This window comes from Monodelphis domestica, chromosome 4 (genome assembly GCF_027887165.1).
Source record: "Monodelphis domestica isolate mMonDom1 chromosome 4, mMonDom1.pri, whole genome shotgun sequence".
Lineage (NCBI taxonomy): Eukaryota > Metazoa > Chordata > Mammalia > Didelphimorphia > Didelphidae > Monodelphis > Monodelphis domestica.
This window is the reverse complement of record NC_077230.1, coordinates 40,628,280-40,644,188: the sequence shown is the minus strand read 5'-3', so window position 1 is coordinate 40,644,188 and position 15,909 is coordinate 40,628,280. Positions and strand designations below refer to the sequence as shown.

The following is a 15,909-nucleotide window of genomic DNA, read 5'->3' as shown; positions in this document are numbered from 1 at the left end:
CCTTTTACTGCTCAGATTAAAACTCCTTTCCCTGACAACCACTTGCCCATATATGTTGTCTTGCCCTACTAAAACATAATCTTCTTTCTTTGTTTATTTTTATTAGTTTTTTAACCTTTATTTTATTCCAATATCAAATTTACACATAAGTAAAATGGAAACTTCTTGAGAGCAAGGATCTTCTCTTTTTTGTATCTGCTTCATTAGCACTTAGAGTATGCTTAGCACATGGTAAGCACTTAATCTTCATTTAATCATTCATTCATTTATACCCTACAATTTGTTTGTTTGTTTGTTCTATACCCTACAATTTGGAGCACTGCTCAAAGGCTTAAAAACTGAGAATATAATAGAGAGGGACTGATTGCTGGTCAAACAGTTTTCTTCCTGGCTTTATCTAAGTTCCAAAGTGATTTTGGATTTTGTAAAAATTTAATTAAAAAATTTTCCATTGTTATATGATTCTTGTCTTCCTCCTTTCTTCCATTTTCCCCTCCAGGAGCTGACAAGCAATTCCACTGGGTAATACATGCATTACCACTCAAAACCTATTTCCATATTATTCAATTTTGTAATAGAGTTGATTTTGGATTTGATTGGAGGGCAATCAGTCAGTCAGTCAATAAACATTCATTCATTAAGTGCCTTCTATGTACGTGCCAGACACTGTACTAAACACTGAGGATACAGGAAAAGGTTAAAGACAATCCATGCCCTCAAGGAATTCAATCTTTTGGAGGAGACAACAAATAAACACATATGTGCATAAGCACTAAATGCAGAATAAATAGGAAATAATTAACAAAGGGAAGGAATTAAAACTAAGAGATATTGGATAAGGTTTCTGGGAGAAGATAGGCTTTTATTTGAGACTTTAAAAGAAACCAGTGAAGTCAGTAGATAGAAATGAAGAGGGAGAGCATGGCATGGAGAGGACAGAGTCTGGAGCACTGGGTTAAAGATTAGATGGCAGGAAGTAAGTAAAAGAAGAGTGGAAAGGTAGGAGGAGTATGGTTTATGAAGGACTTTGAAGGGCAAACTCCTCAAAGTGCCTCTGGCCTTAACCTTGGGAAAATGGCTTGTGGTTAGGAAGGGCAGAAGCCCCAATCCTAGTAAGTGAGCCTCGGAAAACTGGATACTTAGACCTTGACAGACAGGTAAATCATAGCAGATCTGGCACCTGAAGAACATTCCAACTGGCATCTATAATGTGTGATTATCATTGTGGGTGGCAGCTCTGAGGAGAGAACCATGGACAGAAGTGCCAGATCATGCCAACAACCGTTAGAAATTCTGGAATGGGGGCAGCTAGGTGGCTCAGCTAGATGGATTTGAGAGCCAATCCTGGAAACAAGATGTCTTGGTTCAAATATGTGCTTAGCAGTGTGACCTTGGAAAAGTCACTTCTCCTTAGCCCTTAAGCTCTCTTGCCTTGGAACCGACACTTAGTATCAATTCTAAGACAAGAAAAAACTTTTTTTTAGAAGTTCTGGAATGAAACCGTTGTGAGACCTACCTCGAATACTTTCCTCTGTGCTTCCCTAGGGGCTGAAGTCCATTCCCCAGTTTTCCAATTTATTTTTGTTCCCTTGTCTTACCATTTCCTTAACAGAGAGCTGAATAGAAGGGAAGTCAGCCATATTATCCCTGACATGCCTCCCCTCTTGCAGTGACAGACCATAGACGCTTTAAAAAACTTCTGTTTCTGAATATGGCATTGTTTTAAGTGTTTTCTTAGTATGTGTGTGACTGTGTATTAAAATCCAGATGGCTAGTTGAATCAGTGCCAATTCTGCTTACTTGAATGCGTGGAAGGGAAACATGTAAAATATTGAGTTTTCATAAACTCAGTTTAGATTAGTTAGTGAGAAATAGCTGGAGAATTCAAGTCATAAACGAGCATTAGAAGGGGAAAGAAAATAATATTTGGGACCAGATTTTTTCTGATTGGGGCTGATAAGAAGCTTTAGGCTATAAACTGGGAAAACATGAGTAAACATCTTCATTTTTAATCTACTAGGAACCTGTTAGGGACCAAGCATATATTGGGATTTTAAAAGAAAGCTCTGCCCTTGAATGGGAAGGAGAGAGAAAGCCAAGGTTTCACTAAGGGAGTCTCTTCACCTCCAGAACAGTGACAGCTCAGCCAGCCTCCTTCACCAACTTCAACCAGCTAGCTCCTTGTAGACATTGAGTCAAAAGCACCAAGCGCAAAGTATAGAGTTAAGCCAGAAATAGGAAATCACACTCAAGGCATCCAAATGTTGCCAAGAACAAAGGCCAAGGTCAAGGGAGGCTCTTACATTAGAACATCCCTGGAAAAGATAGGATTGCTAACAGGTTGCTATGAAACAGCTTTGGCACTACTTCTCCATCCTTACCTCTCTCCCCCACCCCCACCCCGTTTTTTTAAAACCTTACCTTCTGTCTTAGAGTCAATACTATGTATTGGTTCCAAGGCAGAATAATGGCTGGGCAATGAAGGTCAAGTGACATGCCCAGGGTCATATAACTGGGAGGTATCTGAGGCCAGGATCTCCCATCTCTAGACCTGGCTCTCAATCTACTGAGCCACCTAGATGTTCCCAACCACCCTCTTAAAAAACAAAAAACAATAACACCACCCTCATGTCCACCCCTTGTCCTGGTGCAACTGGGATTTTTTTTTAATTTTATTAATTAATTTAGAATATTTTTCCATGGTTACAAGATTCATGTTCTTTCCCTCCCCTCTTCCCATCCCCCTCCCATAGCCAATGTGCAATTCCACTGGGTTTTACATGTGTCATTGATCAAGACCTATTTATTTGCACTAGGGAGATCACTTAGAGTCAATATCCCCATGCAATTGGGATTTAAAGGATCTCTTGCCATAGGAATCTTGTAAAACCCAACAACTGACTTGTTCTTTGGGAGGCAAACAGGCAGAGTAGGGCATCTTCCAGACCAAGTTGAAGGTCAGCCTGTAGTGGTAGAATCTGCTCTTTGACTGTTAGAATGGCTCTCTCCCAGAAGCCCCTTATGGCTGCCCAAGAAGCTTCATTAGCTTTACCTGTTGGTTTTTCTTGGACTTAAAAGCCATGGAGGCTGCAATCTATCTTCCCCCACCCCAATAACTGCACTTTGGTTTATATTTTCAGATGAGAGTAACAATAACAATCTCTATTTGCATACTGCTTTATACTTTACAGAGCATTTTTAAAATGTAAGAATCTTTCTCACCCACCCCCACCCCCACATTGAAGAGAAAAGGGAAAAAAATCCTTACAATAAATATGTACAGTCACACATGACAAACTCCTGCATTGACCACCTCCAAAAATATGTCTCATTCTTCATTTTGAGTCCATCGCCTCTTTGTCAGGAGATTGGTACATGCTTCATCCTGAGTTTTCTGGAATTGGGGTTGGTTATTACATTGATCAGAGGTCTCTAGGCTTACCAAGCACTTTCATAGATGTCTCATTTAAACTTGTGAGATGGGAAAGGGCAAAGTAGTGCTAGGTCAGCTTTCCGGATATTGTTTAGGATAACAGTAACAGTTACATAGCTTTTTTGAAACTTGCAATGCATTTTACCTAATAGAGATTGGGATGTAGGAATGGTTTGGCTGAAGAGTATCACTAGCTAACCTTAATCTCTGGCCCTTCACTCATAATTGGGTAGGATTGTTCTTTCCCAGCTCTTCCCTTTTATGCCCAACTCTTTCCAGGCACTGACCTCTATTCTGGGGAGATAAGTGGATATAAATCTTTTCTTAAGCCACAAATAAGAATGAAACCTTAGGGAAGGGTATTTCCTGCAGTTATCGCTTTCCAGAGAAGCAACTCCAGTCTTTAGTCTTGCTCCTCTCAAAGGCTTCTCTCTTCAAAGGACTTGATGAGCTCATTTTCTATCTAGATGTGGTCCAGATTCATTTTCCCTGCCTTGTGGGTCCTAGAATAATAAATATCAAAGTCTCTAGTTTCTCTTGAGCCCTTGACTGGTAATCTCAGATGGCTTAATCTTGCCAGAGCCCAGGCTTCTTTTCCACTTATTGGCAGTCTCCTCACCATGCCTCTACACACATCAATCCCCACCCCTCCTTCTACTTTTCCAAGATCCTTCTATATGATAACTGTTTCCACTAGAATGTAAGTTGCTTGAGAGCACTGAACCTTATATGCTCAAGGTCATATGGGAAGTACCATAGCCTTTAAAAATGTTTTTATTTAGAATATTTTCCATGGTTACATGATTGATGATTCCCCGCATTTCCTCCCTGCTCCTGGAGCTGACAATTGACAATTGAGTTATACATGTATCATTATTCAAAGCCCATTTCATGTTATTCGTATTTGCAGTAGAGCAATCTTTTTTTAATTTAAAATTAAATTTTTTTATGATTTCCTTGTTATTCATTTCTTATGGTGCAATAGTATTCCATCACCATCATATACCACAATTTGTTTAGCCATTTCCCAATTGATGGACAACCCCTCATTTTCTAATTCTTTACCACCACAAAAAGCAAAGATATAAATATTTTTGTACAAGTAGGTCCTTTCTCCCTCTCTTTGAATTTTGTTCTTCTCAATGTTAGTTTTATTATTGAACTGAATATTTGATTTGTGGTCACCAGGGATTTAATTTCTAAATCCCAAAATGAATTACTAAAGTAAATGGAATTTACTGTAATTTATTTTTACAATAGAGGGAAGATATTAAGGAAGAGAGAAAAGGGAAGAGAGAGAGAGAGAGAGAGAGAGAGAGAGAGAGAGAGAGAGAGAGAGAGAGAGAGAGAGAGAGAGAGAGAGAGAAAGAGAGAGAGAGAGAGAGAGAGAGAGAGAGAGAGAGAGAAAGAGAGAGAGAGAGAGAGAGAGAGAGAGAGAGAGAGCGCTCTGGCTTCCTCAGAGCCAGGTAGAAATTCTAAGCCCAAGCCAGGGGAAAGGAATCGATAAATGATGGGCCTTTTTTGGAGGTTCACACCTCCAGAAAGGAAAGGAAACTAAGTCAGCCTTTCACTTACCACGGTGACCATCTAAAAGGAAAGCAGTCTGAGGTCTCCTGTATGAGCTCCTCCAGGGGTCCAGTGTCTTCACTCCAAGTCTGAGTGTCTGTCTTCCAGTCTCTCCTCAAGTGTCTGTCTTCCAATTCAATTCTGATTTCTTCTTTAAAGTCTCTCCTCTGAGTGACTCTTCTTCACTCCAAGCCCAAGTGACTGATCACTTCCAGTTCAACTCCGAGTGACTTAATGATCTATTGATTGATTCTCCCATGTGCCTCTGTTTCCTCTATTTAAAGATCTTTTTCTCTTGTGTCACCTACCCTAAATTTTACATCTACCAATCACAGCAGAAGCTCCTCTCCAGGACTGCCCACTCAATGTATGAAATGGATATCACACCTTTTGTAGTTAACACCTTTTTTGTTAGTTAACACCTTTTTGTAGCTAATTAACACCTTTTTGGTTAGTTAACATCTTTTTGTATTTAAAATGGGTAGATCTACTTTAAATACTAAGTTAACACTTTGGGGATTAAAATCTAAAAATAGACCAGGGATTACAATTTTACCTTCACAATCTAGGAAGAGCTAAATACCATCATTGTTACAATCAGGAGATAGCCAAATCCAATCTTCACATCAAAGATATCTGCTTTTCTCCTCTTTCAAGACCAAGGGGAGGAAGGTTTATCTTTCCTAGAAGAGTCCTAGCCTCAGGGGTTGAACAGCCTTGAACAAAGTTCCCAAGGACTCAAACAGAGGGTATGCTGGAAGCTCCAGCTACTTTCCAGTGACTGGCTACATGTATATTATCCCACATGAACCTAATAACAAAATAGCAACAATAACAGTAAGCATAACTAACATTTATGTAGTGTTTTAAATTGCTTTATATATTATCACATTAAGGTTAAGTGATTTCCCATGGTCAAACACTTAGTAAGTATCAGAGAAAGGATTTACACTCAGATCTTCCTAATGGTAAATTGGTCTTATGTTATATTCACTGGACCATAATGGAGGCAGGGATTGAAACAGTCTTTTGATTCTAAAACCAATACTCTTTCCACTGTGGTATGATAAACCATTGCTTTCTGTGTGTCTCAGAAGGGTCTAGTACTTGTGACCAAGTCTTCTTGAACAACATATAAGATGCTTTGCTTTAATAATCTTTTGTTGTCTGTGAATTCTACCTCTTGGGTCCTTCCAATGACCCTTAAAAAAAAACAACAGACAAACAAAACAACCCATTCAAATCATCTTTGATTGCTTTGTATTAGGTTATTTTCTTATTCCCTATTGTTTCTCCATTGCTAACAGGACTGGGAAAAGGTATAATGTCAAGAGGCAAAGAATAGACTCAGGATAACAGCAGCTGTGTGAAGAAAACCTTGTGTGTACCCCAAATGGGGTGAACTGGTAGAAAAATGTGAAATTTTATTGTATCAAATTTATTTCAGTTTTTTACTTAAATTTTATCATATCAAAAACTGCTTGAAAAACCACTTAAATTTTTTATGATGAATCAGAAATTAAACACAAACATGTTTATGTACATTAGATAGCTTTGAATGTCTTGTATATTTATGGCATTTCTAGGTATGTGATGGGGACTAAATGAATTATAAAGGACCCCAAGGAGAGTCTACTATCTCCTTTTAAAAAAAAATAGCCTTTCTCCTTCTGATCTCAGATACCACTTTGTTCTCATATACTCTTATTCTAATTTATTCTGCCTTGTAGTTATTGTAGTATATGCTTGCTGCTGTGGGTTACATGAGCCATGAAGAAAGAAGCCCTGTTTCTTAATGATCTTTATACAGTCTGGCTCTGGTGCTGTGATTAGATTGAAAACAGTTTTTTATTGAATCAAGCCATCCGAACTGAGGGTAACTTGAATTAATCAAAGCTATTGTGCAGGGACTAGATTACCTCTAAGCAATTTGCATAAGGGGAAAAAGCTATTTCAGAAAGTGAGAATTCTGGGATTCTGAAGTTAGGGATAATGAGATTAGAGCAAACATAGCAGAACCATCATGTCTTTTAGGATCAAAGGGAAGATTGTGCTGTGACAGATAAGGTAGATCTATCCAGGACATTTAGGGGCATCTCAGAGCAAAGAACCCAGCCCGAGGGAATTCCTAAGAAAAGCTCAGCTCTATCTACCTTCCCTCACATATCTGTATGCCCACAGACACAACAATATAGGGTCCATTGTTTCCCATTTGTATGTTCCTTAACTCCCTCTGTGATCCTTGTGGACGGTGGAATTCTGAAGGGGACACTTGTCTTTTTTCCCTTATTAGAAAATAACCAGTTCATTGTTAGCCAAGTGGCACAGTCAATAGAGTGCCAGGCCTACATTCAGAAAAACTCATCTTCCTGCATACTAGTTAGGTGACCCTGGGCAAGTCACTTAACTCTGTTGGCCTCAATTTCCACATCTGTAAAATGAGCTGAAAAGGAAATGGCAAACTACTCCTGGATCTCTGCTAAGAAAACCCCAAATGGGGTCATGAAGAGTTTAGATGTGACTGAACAACATTGCTTCATGGTCATTTAGCCCCTTCCATTTCTTCAAATGGGTTCCTCAGCTCTTATATTTAAACTCTGGGTTTTCTGTCCAGCAGTGGCTCTTTTTATCCTGAACACTTGAAAGTCTTCTGTGGTGTTTGGTAAGATGGTAAGATCCATTTCTTAACATCTAATGCCCAGTGGACTTACGCGTCGGCTATAGGGGGGGGGGGGAAGGAAAAGAAAATGATCTATGTCTTTAACGAATAATGCTTGGAAATGATCAAATAAAATATATTTAAAAAAAAAAAGATCCATTTCTTTCCTGTATAGAATTATACTTAGTCTTTCAGGGCAAATTATTCTTGGTTGTAAGTGTTTCTCATTTACCTTTTTGGATATTGTATTCCATGACAGTCTCTCCTTGATAGAAGTTGCAACACAGTATTCATAGTAGTGCCATACATTTTTTTAGAGATATCAGGTGGCTTAAAGATCTTTTATTCCAAACCCCATTTTACAGATGAGGAAACTGAAGTCACACACACTGAACCTTATATGCTCAAGGTCATATGGGAAGGACCATAGCCTTTAACATTTTTTTTTATTTAGAATATTTTCCATGGTAACATGATTGATGATTCCCTGCGTTTCCTCCCTGCTCCTGGAGCTGACAAGCAAGTCCTTTGGGTTATACATGTATCATTGTTCAAAGCCTATTTCCATGTTATTCATATTTGCAGTAGAGCAATCTTTTTTTTAATTGAAAATTTTTATTTAATTAATTTAAAATATTTTTCCATGGTTACATGATTCACATTCTTTCCCTCACTTCCCCAAACCCCCTCCCATAGCTGACATGCAGTTTCACTGGATTTTACATGTATCATTGATCAAGACCTATTTCCATATTATTGATAATTGCACTAGCGTGATCATTTAGAGTCTATATCCCCAATTATATCCCCATTGAATCACATGATCAGTCATGTTTTTCTTATGCATTTCTGCTCCCACAGCTCTTTCTCTGGATGTGGATAGTGTTCTTTCTCACAAGTCCCTCTGTTTTGTCCTGGATCGTTGCATTTCTGCTAGTAGAGAAGTCCATTACATTTGATTGTACCACAGTGTGTCAGTCTCTGTGTACAATGTTCTCCTGGTTCTGCTCCTCTCACTCTGCATCAATTCCTGGAGGTTGTTCCAGTCCCCATGGAATTCCTCCACTTTATTATTCCTTTTAGCACAATAGTATTCCATCACCAACATATACCACAATTTGTTCAGCCATTCCCCAATTGAAGGGCATCCCCTCATTTTCCAATTTTTGGCCACCACAAAGAGCATGAGGGCCATAGTCTTTCAAGATGTTAGAATCCTTAAAAATCATTGAGTAAATATATCTCATTTTACAGATGAGAAAACTGGGACCAGTAAGGGTTAAATGACTTGCTCAAGGTTGCTCAGAGTAAATTCCAACTCAAGCCTCTGAGTCCATATTCTACCTACCACCCTCACCCCTGCCCGCTTTTAAAATTTTATTAAAAAACATTTTTTAACCCTTACCTTTCATCTTGTTATTAATACTGTGTATTGGTTCCAAGGCAGAAGAACTAGTCAATAGGGGTTAAATAACTTGTCCAGGGTCACACAGCTAGGATATGTCTGAGACAAGATTTTAACTCAGGACCTCCCATCTCTAGGCCTGGTTCTCCATTTACTGAGCCATCCAAATGCCCCACTCTTCCCTTCTCCCCCTTTTTTAGAGCCTAGTTCTGAACCAGTTTTGTTTTTTGTTTTTTTTTTGGCTCTTTTGCTTTTGTTCATTGGTTTTCAGGTGTGTCCAATTCTAAATGACCCTATTTGGAGTTTTCCTGGCAAAGATACTGGAGTGGTTGGTCTATTTCCTTTTCTACTCAGTCTACAGATGAGGAACTGAGGCAAACAGGATTAATAAATTAATAAAGGTCACACTGCTAGGGGAGTGTCTGGGGCCAAATTTAAACTCAGGAAGATGAGTCTTCCTGTTTCTAGGTTGAGACTCTATTCACTATACTACCCAGCTGCCTCATCATGTTTCATATCAAGTGTTTGTTGATTGATGTATAATGGAAACACACACACACACACAAAATTAATAAGGCTGATGAAGGATAAAAAGTTAGGGTTGGTAAGCCTAGGAACTATTCATGGAGGAAGTATGGTTTCAGTTGGACCTTGAAGAATGTATAAGATTTTGATAGAGAAGAAATAGGAGGACATTCCAGGTGGTAAAAATTATGTGAGTGAAAGCTAAAGTAGTAAATTTCCCCTTTACCTCAACTCTGCACTGTCCAAACAAAGTCAATGTCCAGCCTCTTCCCCACCCCACACAGAAAGAAACTTAAAAGGAGCATGACATGATTGGCAGACAGGGCAAGAGAAATGCTTCATTGCAAAATTACTCCTTTAAAGGTCCACTGAGTGGGGGACTCATCCTGTCTTTGTGGATAATCCTTGATGCAGACAGCTTTGTTGGTATCACAGGACCAAAAGATGAATAAGAAAATTGATTAGTCATTCCCAAACACCCAAGTTCTTCTGTACCAAGCCAATCACACCTGGGCATCTAGAAGCAGTCAAGATACATGTTCTATGAGACATTTTCCAGTTCAATCCCTACGATAGGAATAAATACAAAATATATACAAGATAGTCAAATAGAAGGTAGTTGGGGTCAGGGGGAATATTGCTAGTATTGGAGGGATTCTGAACAGCTTTGTGGAGAAGGTGGTACCAGACTTTCATTTTGAAGGAAGAGAGGCATTTTATGAGGTCAAGGTGAGAAGGAAGTTGATACCAGAAATGAAAGATGACCAACTCAAAGATTTGGAGAGATGTAAAATAGAATGATAGTGTAGCTGGATTATAGAGTTCAAAAAGAGTAGAGGTATCCCTTCCACATCACGATTTTCTCCATGGTAGTTTTGATATATCATGAGTTAACATAAGAAATTAAAAAGGATAAAACCTGTAAGAGCCAAATTACATTAGATATAAATTTTTTCAGTAATTTTTAAGGGTGTGTCAATCTTCAGAGCTCTTTATAGTATCATAAAAGCTATTGAAGCTACTTTGCTGTCATGACATCCAATGTTTTGGAAATGTGAAAGGCTTCTTAAGCTTTCTTATAGGTCTCCACAATTTCCCTGAAGCTTCTTTTGTTGTGACACATGAGATGTATTTCCTTTCTCTCCCTTTACACACTGAGTATAAAATACCTCTCATTTCCTGGGCTCCTGTCCTAATTTTTAGTACTTTGAAGTGATTTGTTTTAGAATTTCTTCTTCCCCTGTTTAAAAAAACAACAAAATTTTTATCTTGGCACCATGAGTAGCCTTACAAAAAAGTAATAGTCACATAATGATTTAAAGATTCTCATATAATGATATAAAACATATAATGATTTAAAGATTCAGTGTGTCAATTGGAATGTGAGGTGAAGTTGGTGTTTGGGTAGGGTTGTTCTTTTTTGGAGAGGTGGTATCTTGCCTGCTGTCTTAGTATCAATTCTAAGACAGAAGAGTGGTAAGGGCTAAGCAATTTGGGTTAAGTGACTTGCTCAGGATCCCACAGCTAGGAAGATTTTTTTTTAAATGCATTTCACTTTTATTTCCAAATAACCTTAACTTCTACATTCAAAATATTTTTCCCTTTTGGGCATTTAAAACCATCAAAAAGTCTGTTGTTAGATATTTTCTTCACTCTTTTGTATGCTCTCTTAATATATATAATGTTAAAATTAAAACATGTGCTTTTTAAAAGATTGCATTCAGTTACACTGCTCATATTATCAAATCTAAAGTTCTGTCCTTAAGGCATTTCATTTTAAAATGGTCCAACCAATGCAACACCATTAAGTAGCTCTCATGGATCCTGTGAATTATTGCAATTAATCTCACATGTGCACATAATTCAAATATAAGCTTTTTTTTGAAAGGGGGTAGAGATGCTAGATTATTTTCTCAGCCCTAAGTATTGTCTAGATGAACAATGAGATTAATATTACTAATAGAAATATCCAAACTATTTTAAAGACTAAAAATTTCCAAGTACTTAGAATAATTCTACCAAACAAAAAGAAACAAGAAATTATGCCAGTACACTTTTCTTGTAGTATAATAATGTTATTATGAGGTATAATCTGTAGATAATTAATATAGATACATATAAGCCTTTATACTAGTAATTTATGTTAGCCTGGAAAAGGTTTTTTGTTTTGTTTTGTTTGCTTTGTCTTTGGTGAGGGAACTGAGGGAAAGAAGTAGGAATGAAAGGGTTTCATTAGGAGAAGCATTTATTTGCCTTAGCATCATTATCATGATGTATGCAAAACTTCTTTTGTCCACTATTACAGAAAGGTAAATCCAGAAAAACATACAGCTTTCAAGTATGTTGGCCCAGAATATACTTTGTGTAGCAGAGTAAGATTAATATTTTAGCATTACTAACACTGCACTTGCTTTTACATTTGGATATACACATAATCTTCATAGATATATGTCAAAATTCATAAGGAGACCTTGAAAACCAGCTTTTCAAAAATGATCTATATTTAGTCTGAACTGTATTATATGAATTTCCTCAAGTATTCTAAATTTAGGACATAAAAGTAAGGGAAAATGTTGCTATCTCATTAGTAAATGGCTTATATGAAACCTAGAGCTCACTCTTCTTTAGGTTTGTCTGATGAGGACTGTGATGCAGTGATTGTTTAGCAGCAATTTTACAGAATTGTAAATTCTTTTATTAACAGATAATACTAATCTTATTTAAAAACCATGAGTGCCACATTGGTGAATATACAGCTCATGAATAACTTAAAGTCTTTCCCATTTTAAAAGGCAACACACAAGATACAAAACTATACTAAACACAGAAGCCATAATATGGATACATGATTGGAGTGTCTAAAATGATATATATAGTACATAATTAATGTTCATTATGTGTTCAGTAATTTTTATATATGAGTCCCACCATGCTTCACTTTCCCCAGATACTGAATTGTGCATTTCCTCTTCCAAAATTGGTACAATCAGGTTATCCTCAGACATCAAATTATATTTCATCACAAATTTAGTAAATCGGTGACATAAAAAAGTTTCATTCTCGTATTTGCTGATGATGAAAATAAGCATGTAAAATATTCTGTAAATCCACACTGATCCTAGTTTGGCTACAGATAACTCCTTTTTGCTAACTCTGCTCGGAAAATATTTATTGCTATTCAGAAGACATGCAGCACCATCAAGCATGTGCCTAGTGTGTCTATAGCAGGACACTCTTTTGGAGTTTTGTGAGCTGCACAAAGAAAAACCCATTGTTCAGTTGCTGTCACTTGAGTACATGCATCTGGATGGCACTCACTCTGAAGTTTGACACAAGTCCATTTAGCTCCAGGCAGAATTGCCTTAAATGCTCATATTTCCATATACCTTCATCTTGGCCTTCAGGTGGTTCAAGAATTTCGTCAATATTGGAGCCAGTCAGCTAGGAAAATTTGGAGGCCAGATTTCTACTCAGGACCTCCCAACTCCAGGCCTGGTGCTCTATTCACTATGCTACCTAGATACCCTATTTATTTGTTTGGGTTTTTTTTTCTATCTGTAATTCCAAATTTTGCTGATCCTGGGTCCTATGAAATGATCCTCTTTCAGATTGTCTCTTATTTTTTCTAATTGCATTATGTCTTGTAGGTATGGATGGATTTTTGAAGACCAACGAGAGACAAAGATTAGCAAAGGAAAGAAGACAAGAAAGAGAGAGATCTCTTGGTAAGTTATATTTGGCTATTTAGGCTGGATGGAGAAGAGAGAGTGAGCCTAGATGGAAGTGGAAATGATCAGGAAAAGCCTTAAGGTGATCCTAGAGATGAATTACTATGGGGCATGAAAAAACAGCAACAGTAATCATTTATCTTCTATCTTAGAACAGAATCTGTTCTAAGGCAGAAGAGTGGTAAGGGGGGTGGGGTATGCAGCTGGGTAGATGGGTAGCTCAGTGGATTGAGAGCCAGACCTAGAGATGGGAGGTCCTAGGTTCAAATGTGGCCTCAGACACTTCCCAGCTGTGTGATGCTGGGCAAGTCACTTGACCCCCATTGCCTAGCCCTTACCATTCTTCTGCCTTGGAACGAATACACAGTATTGACTCCAAGACAGAAGGTAAGAGTTTAAAAAAAAAAAAGAATAGTGAGGGTTAGGCAATCGACTTGACTAGTGGGGTAGAAGAGAGAGAGGATGATCTAGGTTTTCAACTTACTGCATGGAGTATAGTAAGAATTAAGAGTTTCATAGTTCAGGAAGGAAAGGTAGTTATATATTGTAACAGTTAAAAGAGTGGTTGCCTTAAACTGTGACCACGAAAATATGGTTTCAAATAAAAAATATAGTGGTTGCCATGGGAAAATTCCCAAATATTAAATATACCCAAGTCAGCTGGGTTTTATAGAGATTTTAATTAATACAAATTAAGTAATTAATGAAAGGGAGAGAGAGAGTAAGAGGAAAGAATGAGAAAAGGGCTAGGCCAGCCTAGGCCAGTCTCAGCCAGTTTAGGCTTAAGCCTTAAGAGAGAGATCAGTCAGTCTTTAATCCACTCACCACAAGATTTGTCCCAAGCAAGATTCTAGTGTTCAGAGAGACCCACCAGTTCAGCTCCTCAGCTCAACTAAGTTCAGCCACTGAGCCCTCCAATTCAGCTTTGGCAAGCTGAACCACCTTTTCAGAGGCTTTCTGACCTCCTTTTAAAGAGAATTTTCTCCTGTCACCTCCCCTAAGTTTTTGCATCTACCAATCACAGTAGACATTTTCCAAAGGACTGACCATTCTTAATTCACACCTTCTTTAGTTCTCAACTTCTCTGGGTAGACTAAAACTTCACACCTTTTTTGTTAAGCTTGCCCCTTGCAAGTTTGCAAATTGCCTGACCTTTTAGTGATTAATTTGACCTTCATAGGTACTTAGCACCCTTTTGTATTAGATCTAAAAATAGACCTTGCTTAAGGGCTTTTGCCTCACTATAAGTATGGGTTAAGTACTTTTTCATTGTTCAGTAAGGAGTTTACAACTTTATCTTCCCCTAAAGTATGCTTAAGTATTGGTGGAGTAGTGTTAGAGTTCTCACATTCCTGATCAAGTACCTTCATTGTTTAAAATGGGGAATGGTCTTAACCAAATGTTCTAAGATAGAGTCTGAGAATTTTTAACATTCACAAGTCTGAGAAATTTTAAGATTCACAATACAGAAGGGAGAATGGATAGAAATGAAGGGAAGGTGTATCCTTATACCTCCAAAAATCAGTAAGCATGATATCAAAGCTCCTTAAATCACAGTTAGGCCCTTTAGATTCTTGGGAAACAGAGGCAACATCTGAAAGGAGAAGAAGTTTGGATTTGAGGGTCTATGGGATTATGATCAGGAAAGATTGAAGTTAAGGAGTTTTTGATGGTGATGAAGTTCAAAGTATTGCCACACCACTCTTAAGGAACAAGCTCAAATAAATGAGGATAGAGAGAAGGAAGAGGACTTTTAATCTGAAATTTAATTTCCATATACACAGGGAATAGTTACCACTAGGAGGCCTATAGGTACAAAAATGCAACACAACTAGTGCTAGCCACAAGGTTCTGCTACCAGTATGATCCTAGAAATATTTTTTAACCTTCCTAGGCCTCAGCTTCTCATCTGTAAAACTATTTCTTTTGCTCTCTTTTCTTTCCTCTTTACTTTCCCTTTTAGCCCTAACTAACTGTGACTTTCAAAGGATCATTATTGAAGCATTAGTTTAAAATTACTTATTATTATCTATTTTCTATTTCTTCTTCATATTACAACTGAGATCATTCTATATGTATGATTCACTTAATTTTTTTCCTTTTATTTTGGGGTCCTCTTTGGAGGAAAAAATGCTTCTCCACTTATGATAGAGAGGAACTTGCTGATAGAAGTATTTTGGGGATCACCTACCCCCTCTTGGCAAACCTATGGTATTTGTGCCAGAGGGGGCTGCTCCTTTTCCCATCTCCACCACACCTGAGGACATTCTTTCACATCACTCACCTCTCTGCCCAGCAGCCCAATGGGAATGCTTCCTTCTTCCCCTGTCTGGGGAAGCATGAGGGTACTTGGTCTCTAAATGGTTTGTTATTACTGACCTATATAAAATGTCAACATTCTTCCTTGGTGAGGGCAGGAGATGATCAGAAAGAGTGAATCAGGGAAGGAAGAGAATAAGGAGGTATAAAGTAAGACAGTAAAAACTGGAGAAGGAAATGGAAAAATCACTCTAGTATCTTTGCCACGAAAAACCTCATGGACAGTATAGTCCACAAGATCATGTATTCAAATGCAAATGAAAAACAACAAAGT

General features: G+C 37.8%; 1 protein-coding gene and 1 pseudogene across 11 annotated transcripts in view; one reads left to right on the top strand and one right to left on the bottom strand.

Annotated features, from left to right (window-relative positions):
• Positions 1-13,026, bottom strand: part of LOC100013692 (MOB-like protein phocein) — a 112,728-nt pseudogene extending 99,702 nt beyond the window's left edge.
• The window catches only part of MAP7D2 (MAP7 domain containing 2), a 204,314-nt gene that overhangs the window by 101,734 nt on the left and 86,671 nt on the right, over positions 1-15,909 (top strand). For all 11 annotated transcript variants that reach the window (XM_007493443.3, XM_007493444.3, XM_007493442.3 and 8 more), the window contains exon 2: positions 13,236-13,313. In XM_007493443.3, coding sequence (XP_007493505.1) covers positions 13,236-13,313 — 78 coding nt within the window. The remainder of the gene's footprint in view (positions 1-13,235; positions 13,314-15,909) is intronic.